The 18,404-nt window shown below is 38.5% G+C and overlaps 1 protein-coding gene across 5 annotated transcripts in view; it reads right to left on the bottom strand.

Annotated features, from left to right (window-relative positions):
• Positions 1-18,404, bottom strand: part of EFR3A (EFR3 homolog A) — an 85,992-nt gene that overhangs the window by 34,457 nt on the left and 33,131 nt on the right. For 4 of the 5 annotated variants that reach the window (XR_013921838.1, XM_080339507.1, XM_080339509.1 and 1 more), the window contains 3 exons: positions 12,532-12,653; positions 8,491-8,640; positions 2,297-2,434 (listed from right to left, as the gene is read on the bottom strand). Coding sequence is in view for 4 of the 5 variants with exons in the window: in XM_080339507.1 (XP_080195633.1) it covers positions 2,297-2,434; positions 8,491-8,640; positions 12,532-12,653 (410 nt within the window). In the remaining variant the exon portion in view is untranslated. The remainder of the gene's footprint in view (positions 1-2,296; positions 2,435-8,490; positions 8,641-12,531; positions 12,654-18,404) is intronic. The other variant, XM_080339508.1, reaches the window with a different exon arrangement.

Raw genomic sequence — 18,404 nt, forward strand, 5'->3', positions numbered from 1 at the left:
ATATTAGTATAAAATTTTTGACTTTCATTAAGCAGTTTGCCAGATTGATCTGTCAGATGTAATTAAAAATGAGAATCTGAGAGTTTCTCCCTACTAAATGTAGAGACACTTATAAGCATGGAGATTTTCTGCCAAAGGCAAGGACAATTAAGGTCAATTCAAACCCATACCAGGAGAAGAGCCAGATTTCAACTATCAGATTTTAATCCCTCCGTCTTTCAATGTACTCTGATTCAGGATGCAAGCAGCACTATTTTCTCCATTTTGCAAGGAAGCGTGTTAACTGATATTCCAACGCCACAAGCCTTCAAGTGGGGCACTGAACCTGCATCTTCAGTGTCAGCACTGTAGTAAAGGGGCCTCATCTTTTATTTCCAGAGCTTTCTTTAAGGCTGTGGAATTGTTGAAAACTGTTAGGAAAAACTGTATTCTAATCAAGTCAGGTTTTTCAATCAAATAAAGTGCAACGGACCCACTATCTCAAACCTTCATTGTACCAGTTCTGCTCATTCACGGTGAAGGTGATTAGATAGAGCACTCCCTTTTTGTTTAGGAAAAGCAGATGAGAAATTGCATTTTCCACATTTCTTGTTCTTCAAAAATACTAAGCAGCAGTTATTTATAAAAAAATGCAGCAGTTATTTATAAAAAAGTAAATTTATTTGGCCATTTTTTCTCAAAATGGAACACAGAAATTATGACCACAAAGACTATTCATAGAAGAGAGAATATATTCTGAATAACTGGTCGTTATCTACTGATTTCAGCATACAAATGCAGCATGTAGCACACAGAGGTGCACAAAGACTCAAGCAGTTTTTCAGTATCATACTGAGTAAGAAAATAAATTAAGCTGGAAATTATATTTTGAATACATAACGTTTTGAATCTGTCACAGGAAATGCAAGTATGACACCTTTTCAACTCCCAAACCAAGCACTAGATCTATTCTAGGGAACTGGGAATTATTTGTAGCAAACTTTCCTGATACCAAAATTATTTAGAAGACTGAAGTAATGGCACACCCTGATAAAAGTTTTCGAATAAGCCTCTAAAAGGAACTTAGAAATGGTAAGAAAGCAGCTACAATACAGTTCCAAACAGTCCATCTAGACTGTGCAACATCAAAACATTCATTTTATTTTGGTATTTTTGAGAAATACGAATTTTAAAAGTAGTCAAGGATCAAAGTTTTTTAACAAAACACAGAACTTTGCAACCGTTAAATCTTATCAGATTGATACCATAAGTGCACATGGAAGTAAAATAACAGCACAGTTTTTTGCATTTAATGCTTTGGGGTGAAAAACAAGGGGCTATGAAAGTTTTCTGTTTTGAATATCTACCTTAACTTCTTTTTGCATTTCTGTTCTTACTTAGCAGTAGTAACTTAAAAATGGCTTCCAGTAGCTTGAAAGCCTTTCAGTGTATGAATGGAATGTTTAGCTTTTGTGGGAAGAACCAGGTCATCCAAGAGAAGATACTCCCATAACAGGCATCTTGAAAATCTACAAGGAACAAGCAGCTCCTCCTCGTCACCAGGAAAAGCCACAGTTTCAAAGCAGTATCAGAGTTCAGAGCTTCCTGCAAAGATTCCTCCTGAGAACACACCTACTTTGTAGACACCAGCAGAGGTGAGAGAAGCAGATGTAAGTTATTGTCTCAATGCCTGTAGCTTTTTTCACATCTTATTTTTTAAGGAAGCAACTGGGACACAATGCAGAGAACTGCAAACGCTGGACTTGACAGTTAATACATCAGCTGTAATTTGTACTGTGTGCAATTTGTGCATAACGTGCATGCTGTGTGCACATCTGCTATTCACTACTAAATGAGCTGTTAAAGATATTCCTCACAGAATATCAAAACAGGTCTTGGAAGAAAACTGCAAGAAAATAGAAATCTTAATTTTATGCATTCATCTTTGCACAATATTCCTTTGTGCTACTTGTATTTTTTTTGGCTTGTCTCTTCATCTAGGAGTCATCTGTGGGACGTGAATATCTTGAGTAAACAGTCTCACATTCAAAAGGCCAGCTGGGGCGATAACCCAACCAAATCATTATATTGTAATTCTAAAATCAGTAAAATGTGAGACACATTTCTCCATAACTATCTTCAACTCAACAGACTGGCAGCAAAGAGGTGAGAATAAAAGAAGGGCAATTTTTTGAAGAAAGATGAATAACTGTTAATAGAATCCTTTGGGCTGAAAAAGGAGGAATTTAATGTAACACAAACATAAGATGAAATTTAAAAACAATGTCTTAAGACCTTCAATGAATTTTGAACTTACGCGAAAACTGGTCTGACTGCATTGTTCATATTTCCATAGGTTGCTCGTCCTAGTAGTTCTCTGAAACAATTCTCAGCCAGTAGAGCAGGATTCTCTTCTTTCTCTCCTCCTGTAGGAGAGGATGGAGGGCCTATTCTGCTGAAATAAGACAAAAATATATGGATTTTACTACTGATTAATATTCAGATTGCTTAATTTACAACGTTCATGAGTCACACTCTTATCTAGGTAAGAATCATATCTCAAAAATGCATCAAACTAGAATTCAGAGTAAAACCTTTTATTTGCGTATAGAAGCACTATATAGCTTCATCTGTTCACTCAGTACTGACCACTGTATTAGTAAATACGGATGTGGCAAACAGTATGCCTCATAATACTGATTTGACTTGTTGACCCCTACATTTTGACAAACTATTACCCATTTCTAATAACGAAGGAAGGCCATGAAGCCATGCAAAAAGTTAGGCAGAATCTTAGTCACTTTGTTCAGACTAATGATCTCATTCACCTGCCCACTACTGTGTGGGCGAGTGTTAAATAAAACTCTAATACTTCTGCAAGAAACAGATGGCTTGTGAGTTGAAAAAGATTCTGATTGAACTAATTAGAACGTTATCATCCACATAGGTACCTCTGACTTGAGGTGTACAAGTTAGTCACCTAACTGACTGTCTCCCAACATCACTATGGAGAGGATTATACAGGGTGTTGGCAACAGGGGCCTCTGTGAGGAGAGACAATTGTCAAGAAATTAAATGAATTTTCCTTAAGTTGAGTCTGTTTTCCTGTGACAGTAACCGGTGGGTGATCTCCCTGGCTTCATCTCCACCGATGAGCTGCTTCATCTGATTTTCTCCCCACTTCTGTTGAAGGGGAGAAGAGTGAAAGAACAGCTGGGTGGACATTTGGCTTTTACCAAGGCTAATCCACCACAAGGGCTGAAAAGATCATAGTATCTGCATCGCTACATACAAACCTCTAATTTGTAACCTTATTAAAATGTAACACTTTGTAGTATTCTTCACCTCTGTATCACTGGGCAACTGGACTCCCATAATTATCATATAGTATGTTACTAATAACTAGGAGAGCAAAAACAAAACAAAACACCCCCCAAAACAAAACAAACCCACAAAAACCAAACAAACCCCAAAAAACCAAAGTCAAAACCAAATTACAATGACAATAAAAACAACAACACCTTTCAGATTTGGAAACATATTTTTATATGTAGGTATTGATGTTAATCTCCCCATACTGTATTTATAAAGGTGGCCCTTGCTGAAGGAGGAATCTTCTTTCCCTAAAAGCATTACTCTGAAAAAGAAAGAGGGCAACTGATTTCTTCAGTCTCAGAAAACAGTAGCAATGAAAAAGTACAGACTGTCAAACTTTGAATCAGATAAGTACACCATGAAAAGCGTTAAACCGTGGAAATGTTGCTGAGAAATTTGTCCTTTAACAAGAAGATTACAGTTATTTCAGTCACAGAAATGTACTACTGATAGTAAAGAACAACAACAAAAAAATTGATGACACAATGGGAGGGATAGAAAAAATACCTTGGAATAACTAAATATCTAAATCAGCACCTGCACAGTAAAAAGTGAAAGGTGGAACCTTGCCAGAAATCACTGGTTTCCCAGTCCTCATGTTTGATGCAGACCTTGGTTATGTTTTTTTGGTTCATTTTTGGGCTGTTTTTGTGGGTTTGGTTTGCTTTTGGCTTTGGCCAAAGTCACCTCCTTTTCAGCACACAGTAACCTGAATTACTAGAGCAAATTAAAGGCATTTGAAATGCATTTCTGAATTGAAGTGCTTTCTACATCACATCATTAGGCTGTTACTAACATTTCATTTAAATTGAGCAGCAGAGAGGGGGGAGACCGAGGAAGGAAGAAAGAAGGAAAATAGTTCCCCAAAGGTGCAATATTACCCACCAAGAAATACTGCACCTATAGATGGCAAGTATTTTGTTGCACAAAACATGTTATAGAAAGTGTGGATTCATGCATCTGCATTAACATGATGCAAAAATGCATTAGGAGATTTATTTTAGTTTGCAGAAATCACTACACTAAAACATTAATCATACTTTCAGTTCTGCAATGGAAGCTTGTGCATGAAATCTGCTTAAAAGCATCCACTAAGAGCATCACCTTTAGTTAATGTTTGCTCTTCAGCATCATTAAACCATAGCTTTAGAGCATTATAAAAAGTCAAATGCTGAAATGTCACTAGTCAAATGAACACATAACATCATAGTTGTAATATCTCTGATAGCAGAAGATCTTCTAGTGTTTCAAGACTACTGTAATCTAAAAGTTGCAATATCAAAATCCCGTTGCCTCTGGTAACAACAGTTTCTCAGGAGTTACCATAACATTGCTAGACTGTCAGATTTTAATAAAAAAAGCCCCAGGCACCCTGTTATATAAGTAAGGAAAACCAGTTTTACAAATGCCCAATGATTAGAAATTTAAAAGGCATGACAATTTGTATATAATCCACTATAAGTACCACAAAATTGCCGCTTTATCCAAGCGCTGTGCCCCTCAACCTCCCTGTTTTTCTTTTCTCTACCACCAGACTCTGATCCAGACAGACAGATGTCCCTCTCAGCACAGAGCAGGTACAAACCACATCACAGACTGTCATTCTTATCACTATTTTGACACAAATTCCCCAGAACGCAGAAGCATGACAAAGGTGGGTGGGTGGGAAAAATCAGGCTGCAGAACACACACACTGACTTAGTCTGGTTGGAAGAATTCTAGTTAAAATGCAGTAAAAATAAGTTATCTTTTAAGCATTTGTACAGGCAATCCAACAGAAGGCGACTTGTTAGCTTTGCTTGGAGTCTTATTTTAGAATAAAGGAATGAGTTGCAACCCGGTCTTCCTAGTCTAAAATGTTAGACTGCATCAGAATGTTTAAAATTATCTCCTGTTGTCTGCAGCAATAACGTTTTTGTTTTGAACTCTAACATCACCTACCTCTAAGTGTTTCTCACTAGGTTCCTCAGCATTACCAGATGAAAGACAATGAATATAAAACTACTCTTAACTTTTTATTTTTAAAGGAAAGCTTTGTGCAGCCTCTCAAGTTCCTAAATAGAAACGAACAACTCATACTCATTTAGTTTTGTTGACTTGGTTTTTAGACAAAAATCAGAAAACCTCTGACAAATCCAACTGCAACACTTACTAAACAAAGTTACTACTATTCCTCTGCATCCAGAGTTTCTCTACTGCCTATCACAAGTCCAGAGAAGTCAAACACGAAATGCATTTTGCAATGAAATGTGCAAGAACTAGTCCCTGTAACTGCTCCACCAACTTTCCTACGGGTCATCTCTATTGGAAAAGGTGGCAACGAGGATCTGGAAGGAGGGACATTTGGAAGTACAGCAGTTTCCACATCAAACATTTAATCATAGGCTTAAACTGGCTCAGAGCAACTCAACATCTCATGCATGAGACTCCTTTAACACCACAAAACCAGCACTGGCCAACACGATGGGACATGTGAACTAAGACTCAACCACTGCTTGTGAGCAGAGCAGCTACAGGAATGTTTGACTATGATTCACTCACCCTGAGAAAGAAATACATTCTAACCTAACCTCTAAAACAGAATGTATATAACATTACAGATATATTTGAAGTCAAGTCTACAAGTGTTAGACTGTCCTTCTGCCTTAAATAAGGCTGGTACCTTATCATGAAAAAATGTTACACACTAAAAGAAAACACTGTTTTAAGGTCCAATTTCATTCATCCCTTCCCCATTTTAGAGGTGCACATATATTGACATACATGACTGACTCTTCTGAATTTCCTTCTAGAAACCTCAAAGCAGGGAGGGAGAGTCTTTCAGTCAATGCCTTATTCTATTCCAAAGGATGTATGTCAATTATTTTGTAATATAGAACTACAGTAATATAGTGAAGTACAACTAAGAAAAAAAAAACAATCTGATTTTCAAATGTTACAGTTGCGAATTTGTCTGATAGTCACATAACTAGAACGTGCATTCAGATATAAAGACAAGTGACAACATCCACAAATACAGTAATCTTTTAAAAATGTTTAAATATTAAATTCTTAACTCCAAGAAGTGTCTCATCTGACACATACTCAGAAGAATCTTGAATTACTCTATTAAGGTTCCACAAGTAAACGTTATACTGCTCTTTAAGGTAAGCTTTACCTATGTGTACTTCAGTTCTAACCAAAAATGATTATTTTCTATGGACTTAAGTTGGGCCTATTTTCTGGAATTTCTCAAATAATGCTTTGATTCCATCTGCCAGAACAATATGCTTCTTACTCCTACTCTTCAAGATGCCTCTGTTTGTGCTCCATAAATATGAAGTCACATACAAAAGAAGATGAGAAATTCTTTGTAACATTATTTAAGGCCAGCAGATCAACAATTTAAAAGTATTGTTTTCAGCTTTTCTGTCATATGTGCATCACACAAGGCCCCTACTTGCCACTTGGAAGATCATTAGTCTTTTCTTGTGTTGGATGTGAACTATAGAAAAAGTTTCAAGCAGCCAGTTCAGCTATTTAATTAACAGTTGTTTTTTAACAGATTGGTTTTGCTACCACCACTACTGCATTGCTCAACAAATGATAAAAATGAGTCGTGCAGTACATATAAACTGATCTGCTGCAAGTGGTTGATCCAAATCCTATTTCGGTCAGCTTTTCCATCAGTAGTTAGTTTAATTTCACTGTATAAAGTATATGCTTGAGGGCATGATAGAGAGTAACAAAAGAAAGGGCCCACCTGCACGTTGGAGCCCTCTAAGAGTGAGCAAAGGGTAACAAGGCTCTCCTTGTTCAAACAGCACTTTCAGAAACCTTTGTCTCTTATTCTGATAACTCTTCAGATGTAAAATCCATCTAGATGTTTCTGTACACACTGTATGGGCCTTTGGTTATATGCAGTAAATATATAAAGAGTAGATTATTGATTTTAGTCATTTAGTCTGAATACTTACTTTAGAGAACAGACAAGTACTGATAGTTCGAAATAAGAAAAACAAGGCTGAGGAATGGGAAAAAAAAAACAACAAACCAACAAATCAAGAAAGAGAAACCTGACAGATTTAGTAAGCTGAGTGTCATGTGACAGCACAAAAAGTGTGTTGTTACAGGATGGCTGCTGAGAATACTGACCAAACAAGTTTTGAAGCAACAAGGGTTGAAGCTGAAACTATCACCTAAGCTTGTTTGCGTGGCTGAAGTTGATTTTGCGGAACTTTCCCAGTTCTAGCAATAAACACTTTTTAAACCTACATAGTGTTTAGCCACAAATACAGAATTAGCGCCCCCCCCCCAAAAAAGTGACTTTTCAACTGTACAAGGGGGCATGGGCTTCAACTCTGCCAGGGGAAATTTAGGCTGGATACTAGAAAGCAATTCTTTGCAGAGAGAGTGGTCAGGCATTGGAATGGCTGCCCAGGGAGGTGCTGGACTCACCGTCCCTGGAGGTTTTTAAACTGAGATTGGACATGGCACTTAGTGCCATGATCTAGTCAATGGACTGGAGTTGGACCAAGGGTTGGACTTGATGATCTCTGAGGTCTTTTCCAACCCAGTCAATTCTGTGATTCTGTAAGGTGACTGGCATTTTCCCAATATCAATTATCACAGAGATCTCCTTTGAAGGCGTACCTGGCAGGCAGGATGCCCAGGAGTCACTGGAAACCAAAGAAGAGAAAAGTGTATACACATAAAGAAGTTTTAAATCCTCACCTTAAGTAATGCTGCAACTGGACAGACAGTTGTTACTAACGGCTAAATAAGGAATTAAAATCTCAATTTTTAAGAAATGTAACTAGCAAAACCATTGGAGTAACCTACAAAGCTGTACTTGTTGATCTCTCTACCTAACATTACAAAACTGGGTTTGCAATTTTTAAAAAGTCTAAATATGGATATACAATTTCTGGAGCAATTTTTACACCAATAGAATCTAGAATAAGTGAAATGTAGGGAGTTCAAAACACTTAAATAAAAGCAATACTAAGAGCAGTCAGTGCAATCAGTTTTGAAAAGACTCAGCTAGTAAAACGTCAGTAGTTATTTCTAATAAAAAGCAAAGAAAAAGGTATCTCTCATAAAACCTAAGCCCAAGGATTGCTTAAAAAACATGCCAGTGACCAGGAATGAAAATACCTGTCAATATCTTCTATTTTGTGCATGTTAAACAGCAATGATGGTACTATCTTGTCCATGTGCTGAGGTTCCCATATGGTTGCTCGAAGCTCATCATTAACTGTTTTTCGAACCACTCCCTGGATGCCCCTGATTCCAGCAATTCGGATCCTAAGGAAGGAAAAAAAGGAGTTACTTAAAAGGAGAAACACAGCTCCTCCCAATCTGGCTGTTTGTTTGTGCAAGATTCACAAGATGGAAAGTAAAGGATATTTCTATCAACTTAAGCCTGATGCATAAAAGAAACAAAAGGAACCACCACCCTTATCCTAAAACTGTTTGAACAAAATGTACTGAGCAACAGCAATAAAATAACAACAAAAAAAAAATCATTTAAAAAAATATCTAACAGCAAGACTGTCTTTTTAAATTATTTTGTTAAACAAAAATCACAAATCATAGAATGGTTTGGGTTGGTAAGAAGACGTTGAAGATCATCCACTTCCAACCCTCTGCCATGGGCAGGGACACCTTCCACTAGACCAGGTTGCTGAAAGCCCCATTCAGCCTGGTCTTGGACACTTCCAGGGATAGGGCATCCACAGCTTGTCTGGGCAACCTGTTCCAGGGCCTCACTACCCTCACAGTGAAGAAAAATAGTTTGCAGGAGAATCTCTGCAACGAAATGAATGGCAAAATATTATTTTTTGACATGGTAATAGTAAATCAGCCATTATAATAAATGGTAGCAATAGAATTTTACCTACTGAAAACAAGTAGAAGGGTGGTACAGCCACCAAGTGAAATAAGCACAAGCTTCACCTATATTTGGAATTATTTATCTTAAAATACATTCCTCATTTTTTAAATCCTAATTTTTGTATGGACAACACATAACTAGCTAAACTAACTCTAAAATTTGTTTAGATTTGCATTTGTAAATACATAAATCTGTAGCCTTGCTGTTTTCCAGCTATTTCTGAAGAAAGCTATGTGCATTCAATATGGATCCAATACCATTCTAGACCTTCTAAGACAGTTTTAATAGGGTTACATACAAAACAGGGATGAAGAGGGATGCACAAACAGCTAGAAAAGCCCTTGCTCTTGCTGTACTCCAACTACAGTACAGTATCCAATATTAAGTTTTCAATATTAAGGATTTAAGATTAACATTTAAGACACGGAGCTTCCAAAATTCCATCGCTGAAACATTTTTGTTATCTTTTTAATTATTAGCCCTTAAGGTCATCAAGTTTTGCTGACACTGTGGCTCTAGATAGATTAAATAACAGCACCAGCCTCCCCCGCTGCAAGGGAAATCTCACCAGGTGAGATTTAGTTTCAGACTTGGAACTCTCCATTATCTGACTTCATATGCAGGTGATGCTCAAGCTCCCAATCAAGCCAGTCAGTTCTGTGGAACCTCAAGCTACGCCAGTGAACAGCAAATCCAGATCACACAGAAACAGACTGAGTAGTTGAAGCTGGAAGGGACCTCTGGAGATCTTCTAGTCCAACCCACCTGCTAAAGAAGGTTCACCAGAGCAGATCACACAGGAATGTGTCCAGGTTGGTTTGACTATCTCCAGAGGAGACTCCATGACCTCGTTGGGAAGCCTGTTCTAGTGCTCTGGCACCCTCAAGGGAAAGAAGTTTACCCTCATATTCAGAAGAAACCTCCTATGCTTCAGCCTGTACCCGTTGCCCCTCATCCTACTGTTGGGCACTGCTGAAAGGAGTCTGGTCCCATCCTCTTGAGATAAACATTGATGAGATCCCTTCTCAGCTTCTCTTCTCCAGGCTGAACAGACCCAGCTCTCTCAGTCTCTCCTCATAAGAAAGGTCCTCTAGGGCCCTGATCATCTTCGTAGCCCACTGCTGGACTCCCTCTAGTAATTCCTTATTCTCCCTTAAACTGGGAAGCCAGAACTGGATGGAGTACTCCAGATGTGGCCTCACCAGGGGATGTCCGGATTTGGATCAGCTGAAGTACTCCCTACCCCCCATCAATGGTACCAACTGCTTGTGATATCTGCATTTAGAATTGTAATCTGCAATCACAGCTCATCTGTTTCGTTGAATTACCTCGGTACCAACAGCAAACCTGGTAAGCCAGTTCCAAGAATGACTGCTGTTCATAAAGGTCTCTTTCTAAAGAGACACATTCAAACTGTCCAGGATGATACGGAAAAAAACAACATTCCTATACATTTGGTTATCTGAGTAAAAATATTGGTTCACATGGAGGAAAGAGACTACATTTTTATGTACTGGAGTGCCACTAGCACTAATTTCATGTTCTTACCATTGTACGATAGATTGAAAAATAAGGGTCAAAGTACTGATAAAGGTGCAGCATCAAATTTCAACACATACAAGAAAGGTTTCACTCCTCTGAAGAAGGCTCAGGTGGATACTAAAGCGGAGATTACATTCAAATCAAGGTCATGTATAGTCTTATGTCACTAGGATAGAATTCCTCCCTAAGGGTACATCAACATTGTAAACTGAAACACAGGTAACACTGCAGGCTGACAATTCAAAGAGCAAAAGATTAGCACAGTTCTCTTACTCCTAGAGCAATCACTGCTTTGAGGTATTTTACCTTGAGGTATCTTTATGTGTGGTAGATCATACTAGACAAATGAATCAGGGATGTGCTAGTCTCTTAATTCATTTCATGTTCTAGTTCATGACCAATATAACCTCTCATTTGCAAGGGGCAATAAAAGTGAAAGCAGTACTAAAAGTCATGGGCTGAGCTTCATATCCTTTTCCCTTATGAAATGTTTTACAGTAAGTGAACAGTTTAACATTTCTGGTTTAGATTCACCAAGCCTAAAAAGGCAAAAATCTGAAAAAGCTCATTAAAACATTTATGAATACTATTTGCGACCATCAGCTCCAGGTAAATATACGGCACCTGAGAGGCCCAAGTTCCGAGGTAGGTGCACACACGGGCTTCACTCGTGACACCTGCTTAAAGAGTTTCCATCCCCTTTGCTCCCTCAATACAATTTACCATCCCTTCATTTCCTCCCCAAACAATTCACGGCGTCATCCTGTAAAACCATTCATGGGAATAATCTTCCTAAAGGGAAAGGGGGTAGGACAGGGGGGAAAGCACAAAGGAATGAGGTGGATTTAATCCTAACCTTTTAGGGACAATGTTTACTGCAGAACCCTAAATATAGCAACAGGGCAACAAGTAAGATGGCAGCAAATTACAAAAACCAAGGAGGAAGCAACCAGGACACTAAAGGAGGAAGGAATTCTTTGTTTTGTTTTCCTAAGTGCTTTACGCAGTATTAATTCTTTTTGAAAATACAGTTCGCAGATTTTTAAAGCTGCAAATTTTAAGAAAAATCTGTATGCATTGCAGCTAACATAACAGCAGTACACCCAAAGGGTTGAATAAATGTTCAGCACATGGATTTTTCATAGTTGGCTGAACAATTTAGTGCACAGAAATAGAAGGGGTGAGTACAATAGAGATGCAAACCATATAATCTGAAAAGCCTCGAGTTTTCTAAAATGCTCAGGAGTTAAATTGTGATTGACAATCCATATAAAGAACATATCACTAGGGGGAGCTGAAGTAAAAAAAATTGTGGTGCTTACATAACTGTAAAGATTTGAAGTACTAATTCATGAAGGCGTTTCAGTTTCACACACAGTACCATACTGCAGACATCTAAGAAAACTCAGTTTTAATGAGTAATTCTCAAATAGAAGATTCAAAATCTGCTCTTGTTCTTTGTATAAGTAGCCCCATTAATTTCTCAAATGCAACTTGCACACATTTACAGTAATAAGTAGTGCCTTTCTGGAGTGAATCAATGCAATCCAGCAGGTATTATTCAGGTAAAATTTCATTTAAATATTCCAGGAGTTCTAGCCACCTAAGATTTGCAATATTCAGTGCTATATAAAACATCAGACGATCATTTTCTTCCTATGGAATGAACTATTCCATTAAATATCATAATAAAAGCTGCATTACAGACTATATTAATGCGTTAAGATAATTTTCTATAATACATACAGAACTGCACTTACTCATTTTGTATTTCTGGATCGTGGTCACATGAATGACACATGGCACTGAATCGAGACACAAAGAAGTCATAGCGTCTGTGATATGAAGGTGTGTCTTCCTCAATGTTGGCAAATTTGACAAACTGGAAAATGAAATACATTAAAAACCCTTTTGATAACAACTTCCCAAAACAGAATAACAAATACTAAGCTTCATTTAAGAAGTAACATAAAACACTGCATTAGGAAAGAATCCAGATTTGACAATACTTAAATATTTAGAGATGAAAGAGTTAAATTAGAGAGTTTTCTTTTTCAAGCCTTTCCACTAGAAGTTCATTTCGATTATGAAAGGGCACAACTGTGTGAAATACAAGATCCTATGAATTATAGAAACATCTAACACTTCAACAGTGAGTGTCATCAATTCACAGAACCACAGAATGGTTGGGGTTAGAAGGGACCTCTGGAGATCATTCAAGTCCAACCCACCTGCTAAAGCAGGTTCACCAGAGCAGATCACACAGGAATGTGTCCAAGTGGGTTTGAATGTCTACAGAGAAGGAAACTCCACAACCTCTCTGGGCAGCCTGTTCCAGGGCTCTGGCACCTCAAAGTAAAGAAGTTTCTCTTCCTGTTGCTGGACAGCACTGGTCCCACCTGCTTGACACCCACCCTTGAGATATTTACAAGCATACATAAGATCACCTCTCAGCCTTCTCTTCTAAACAGACTCAGATCTCTCAGCCTTTCTTACAAAGATGCTCCAGTCCCCTAATGATCTTTGTAGCCCTCTGCTGGAGTCCCTCCAGTAGTTTCTTTTTTCTCTTGGACTGGGGAGACCAGAACTGGACGCAGTACTCCAGATGTGGCCTCACCAGGGCAGAGTAGAGGGGGTGGATAACCTCTGCTGGTCACCCTCTTCTTAATGCACCCCAGGATGTCATTTGCCTTCTGGGCCACAGGGCACATTGTTGACTCATGGTCAATCTGTTATCCACCAGGACTCCCAGGTCCTTCTCTGCCGTGCTGCTTTCCAGCAGGTCAACCCCCAACCTGTACTGGTACATGGGGCTGCTCCTCCACAGGTGCAGGACCCTACACTTGCCTTTGTTGAACTTCATTAGGTTCTTCTCCACCCAACTCTCCAGCCTGTCCAGATCTCACTGGATGGCAGCGCAGCCTTCTGGTGTGTAAGCCACTCCTTCCAGTTTTGTATCATCAGCAAACTTGCTGATACACTTAACAGAATCACAGAATCATTTAGGTTGGAAAAGACCCTCAAGATCATCGAGTCTAACCATTAACCTAACACTGCCCGGTCCACCACTAACCATGTCCCTAAGAATCTCATCTACACGTCTTTTAAACACTTACAGCGATGGTGTCCCAATGCCTGACAACCATTTCGGTGAAGAAATTTTTCCTAATACCCAATCTAAACCACCTCTGGTGCAACTCGAGGCCATTTCTTCTCATTCTATCACTTATTACTTTGGAGAAGAGACCAACACGCACCTCGCTGCAACCTCCTTTCCAGTAGTTGTAGAGTGCAACCCAAGCAATCACACAGTTCACTGTCACTAGCAGGTTAACTAGTAGTATTCTGACTTATCAAAATTCAGGGGAAATAAACTTGGATACGTTCTGCCAATTGTATCTTTACGAAAAGGAAAAAGGAGTCAGGGAATTATAACCCAGTTGACTTCGCTCACAGAAACACATTCTGGAAAAAAAAAATCCAATTTGCAAACACGTACAAAGTAACGAAAGGGTAAGTAACAGTCAACACGGATTTGTCAAGAAGAAATCACATCAACCCAGCCTAAATTATTCCTATGACAAGGAAATAGATTTTATGAATCCAGATGAAGCAGCACCTGTCATATCTTAACTTCAGTGATAGTGTTGACAAAAAAATACACCAAATTCTCCAAGGGAAGCTAAAAAAAAATCCCCACTGTTAAAAGAATACTCCCTATATGATAGATGCAAAAGAGTTTAGAAAAAAAATGTAGAAAAATGTGTAAAACATCAAAATACAATAATGTATTGAGTGAACTTCTGAAGAGACCTGTCTGGAATACAGTAGTATTTGAGTTTCACTACAGACTTGGATGACAGAGTGGGCTTGTCAAATTTGCCAACACTGTCCAGAGCTTTAGGCACACTTCATGCCTGGAAATAGGACCTGAAAAATCAAAGTAGCCATTTAGGAATAACAAATGAAAAAGACCATTTTAATACAGCTGTACAAATACAAGCCAGATACAGGAAAATGCAGAAAAGAAACTCAGAGTTATAATAAACTGCACATTCAACAATGATGTCATAAACTCAGGAAAAAGAAAACAATATGTTGTGATACATCTGAATTACCCATGACACCTATGGAGAAATTTCTGCCATCTAATTGGCACTAATAAGCCCTTCAATTAAGTACTGCATCTAGTAGAAGCATCGCAGCTGAAGATGGTGATTAACTGATGCAGACCTTCAATTATTCAATGGATGAACAAAGCTTTAGATAAACACCTGTTACAAAGGACTGAAAGACATTACATTATCTAGTCTAGAGCTGCCTAAAAGACATAGCTCTGCAATGTACAGAAGACAGCTATAAAAAGCAAAGAATAAATTGTTTTCTTTGTCCAATAGTAACAGGAAAAGCAATCATGGGCTTATACTGAAGCAAAGGCTACTCATGTTAGATATTAAAAAAACCCCAAAATGCTGACATACTGCTTAACGAACTTTTGGGTTCTCCATCACCGACAGTCCACGTAGGGATGAAAAAAAGAATTAGAAAAGGTTGTCAGGAGAGGTGTAACATGATGCCAGTTCTGCCCAGAAGCAGCGATGTCCCATTAAGATCCCTAGGATCTATTGGCATCCCTCAAGGGTCGGAAGGGGAAACGGTACTATTCAATATATTCATCAATGACTTGGATGAGGGACTAGAGTGCACTGTCAGCAAGTTTGCTGATGACACCAAGCTGGGAGGAGTGGCCGACACGCCAGAGGCTGTGCTGCCATCCAGAGACCCGGACAGGCTGGAGAGTTGGGCGGGGAAAAATGTAATGAAATATAGCAAGGGCAAGTGTAGAGTCTTCCATGTAGGCAGGAACAACCCCAGGTTCCAGTATAAGTTGGGGAACAACCTATTAGAGAGCACTGTAGGGGAAAGGGACCTGGGGGTCCTGATGGACAGCAGGATGATGATGAGCCAGCACTGTGCCCTTGTGGCCAGGAAGGCCAATGGTACCTGGGGTGGATTAGAAGGGGGGTGGTCAGTAGGTCCAGAGCAGTTCTCCTGCCCCTCTACTCTGCCCTGGTGAGACCACACCTGGAATATTGTGTCCAGTTCTGGGCCCCTCAGTTCAAGAAGGACACGGAACTGCTGGAGAGAGTCCAGCGCAGGGTAACCAAGCTGATTAAGGGAGTGGAGTATCTCCCTTAGGAGGAAAGGCTTAGGGAGCTGGGGCTCTTTAGCTTGGAGAAGAGGAGACTGAGGGGTGACCTCATTCATGGTTATAAATACATAAAGGGTGAGTGCCACGAGGATGGAGCCAGGCTGTTCTCGGTGACAACTAATGACAGGACAAGGGGTAATGGGTTCAAACTGGAACACAAGAGGTTCCACTTAAATTTGAGAAGAAACTTCTTCACGGTGAGGGTAACAGACACTGGAACAGGCTGCCCAGGAGGGTTGTGGAGACATTCAAAACCCACGTGGACACCTTCCTGTGTAACCTCATCTGGGTGTTCCTGCTCTGGCAGGGGGATTGGACTGGATGATCTTTTGAGGTCGCTTCCAATCCCTGACATTCTGTGATTCTCTGATTTCCCACCCCTGTATTAATTCTTCTTACCAACTGCTAAACACAGGCTGAGGCATTTTTTGTCAACTTTCTGAGATGCAGAACCTGCTTTTGTCAGCACATTACCCGCATACACCTAGACAAGCCCAAAGCACTTTAGTGTAACCTACAGCATACTGATTTGTGGATGTTTTGAGGTAGTTTTATTGCTCAAAGCGAAAGCTGCGTATTTCAGGAAAAAAACCACCACTTTTTCTATTTTTTTTTAGGTTTTTTTTCTGTTTTATCTAGAACACTTATCCCTTTCAACTGCACTATCACTTCACCCACTGAACACTACAGGCGCATCTGAAAATGATACAGCTTGTAAAACTAAGTTCTCAGACATTACTGAAAATGGAACAAAATTGTCTAATAGGCATCCATTTTATATGCCCTTCTGTATCCTGCATAGTTGGTGATAAAGTGACATACAGTGAAAAAAAATAACTAAAATTATTGTCTACTGCCACAGTTTGAAAGACCATCCACAATCACAAACCTTTTTATTTCTCAATATAATAAGTTATAAAAATGATAAATTTCTGTCCCAAGAGACCTTGGAAAATGCTTTACATGTTTTATGTCTCATTGATTTGTTTCATGGAATTGTTAGTTACAAAACAGAAATAGGTTTTCTACAGTTTTTGGAAGACAGGAACCTAATTATGCTTATAATTTAATAAAGCATAAAGTCCGGGGTTATAAAGAAAATAAAACCAGACATTCAAGTCTACAACTGATTTACTCCGCAAACTTCCATAACAGAATGTAAAAGAATGGAAGCAAAAAGTTTCAAGAAGACTGAACACTATGGAAGTGGCTGTGAGAACATTAACTCATCTAGCATTTCATATTAGCATATTATCTAAATTACTAAATTATTTGGATCTTCCAATATGAAAACTTATGATAACCCTAATAACTGTTTTGCTAGAAGAAAGATTTATTGTCCCAAAAAATTGTTTTGCAAGAATAAATGACAAATTGAGGCCAAGAAAGTGCCAGGGACTCTTATTCTGGACATTTCTCCTTCATCATGATTTGTAGATTTGTAGCAGGGAAGTAAGTACCCAGGAGTTACACGTCTCCCAATGGCACTCGCTGTAAAATGTCCAGAAAGGGCAATTTATTTTTATTTCCTCATGTGTATAACGCAACAATTTCACTCACTGAACATCAAGCATTTCTGAAGCATATTCCAGGATTAGCATTCACATGACTGAACATTGAGGCCACAAGAAAGCTGTTGTAACAGTTGCACTGTCCTTCAATAAAGTATAAAATTCCATTTCATTATAGCAATTTAAAGTTTTTACAGTACACCTTAGTCTATGCGTTCTCCTCGTTTAGCAGTGGTGCTCTTAAGCTGTTATTGTTGTTAAATCAAGACTCCTAAGCATCTAAGATATTTTCAAGCATAATTAAAATATAAAAATTATTCAACCTGAAAAAAGACAAAACTCTTATGATAAGTTCAAGCACTTGCTTGGGATACACTTACAAAGTTTTTTTTTAAAGTAAACATGTCATTCAGATACAGTAAATGCCTGCAGTTACCAACTGGTAATTTATGGAAGTTTTACCAGTACATGCAACTTCTATATTTGTACAACACAGAAGGCACAAGAAAGAACTTACATTGGTATTGTTGTATTTCCATTAATTTTTAAATTAAAATAATTCAATCAGTATAAAAACATATAAATCTATCATGACATAAAGAAGGAACATATTATCTATTCAGAAGATGTTCCAGACAGAGTCAAGAAAGTTGGATCATATTACCAAGGACAGAGAGACTGTGAGTCCTGTAAGTAAATCATGCAAGTTCTTAAATTAAATTCCTAAGGACATAATTTCTTATATATGTTTATGCTGTCTTATCACTATTACATAGCAAGTACAGTAGGAGAAAGATTATAACTTTTAATAGACCCTGGATATCTCTAAAGAAGGTCAGGTTTTGGCACCAATACAAGAGCAGACAATCAGCAGGCACTGTGTTTATGTTTGAGTTTTGCTATTTAAACT

The sequence above is a fragment of the Nesoenas mayeri genome (assembly GCF_963082525.1).
Source record: "Nesoenas mayeri genome assembly, chromosome: 2".
In the NCBI taxonomy this organism is placed as follows: domain Eukaryota; kingdom Metazoa; phylum Chordata; class Aves; order Columbiformes; family Columbidae; genus Nesoenas; species Nesoenas mayeri.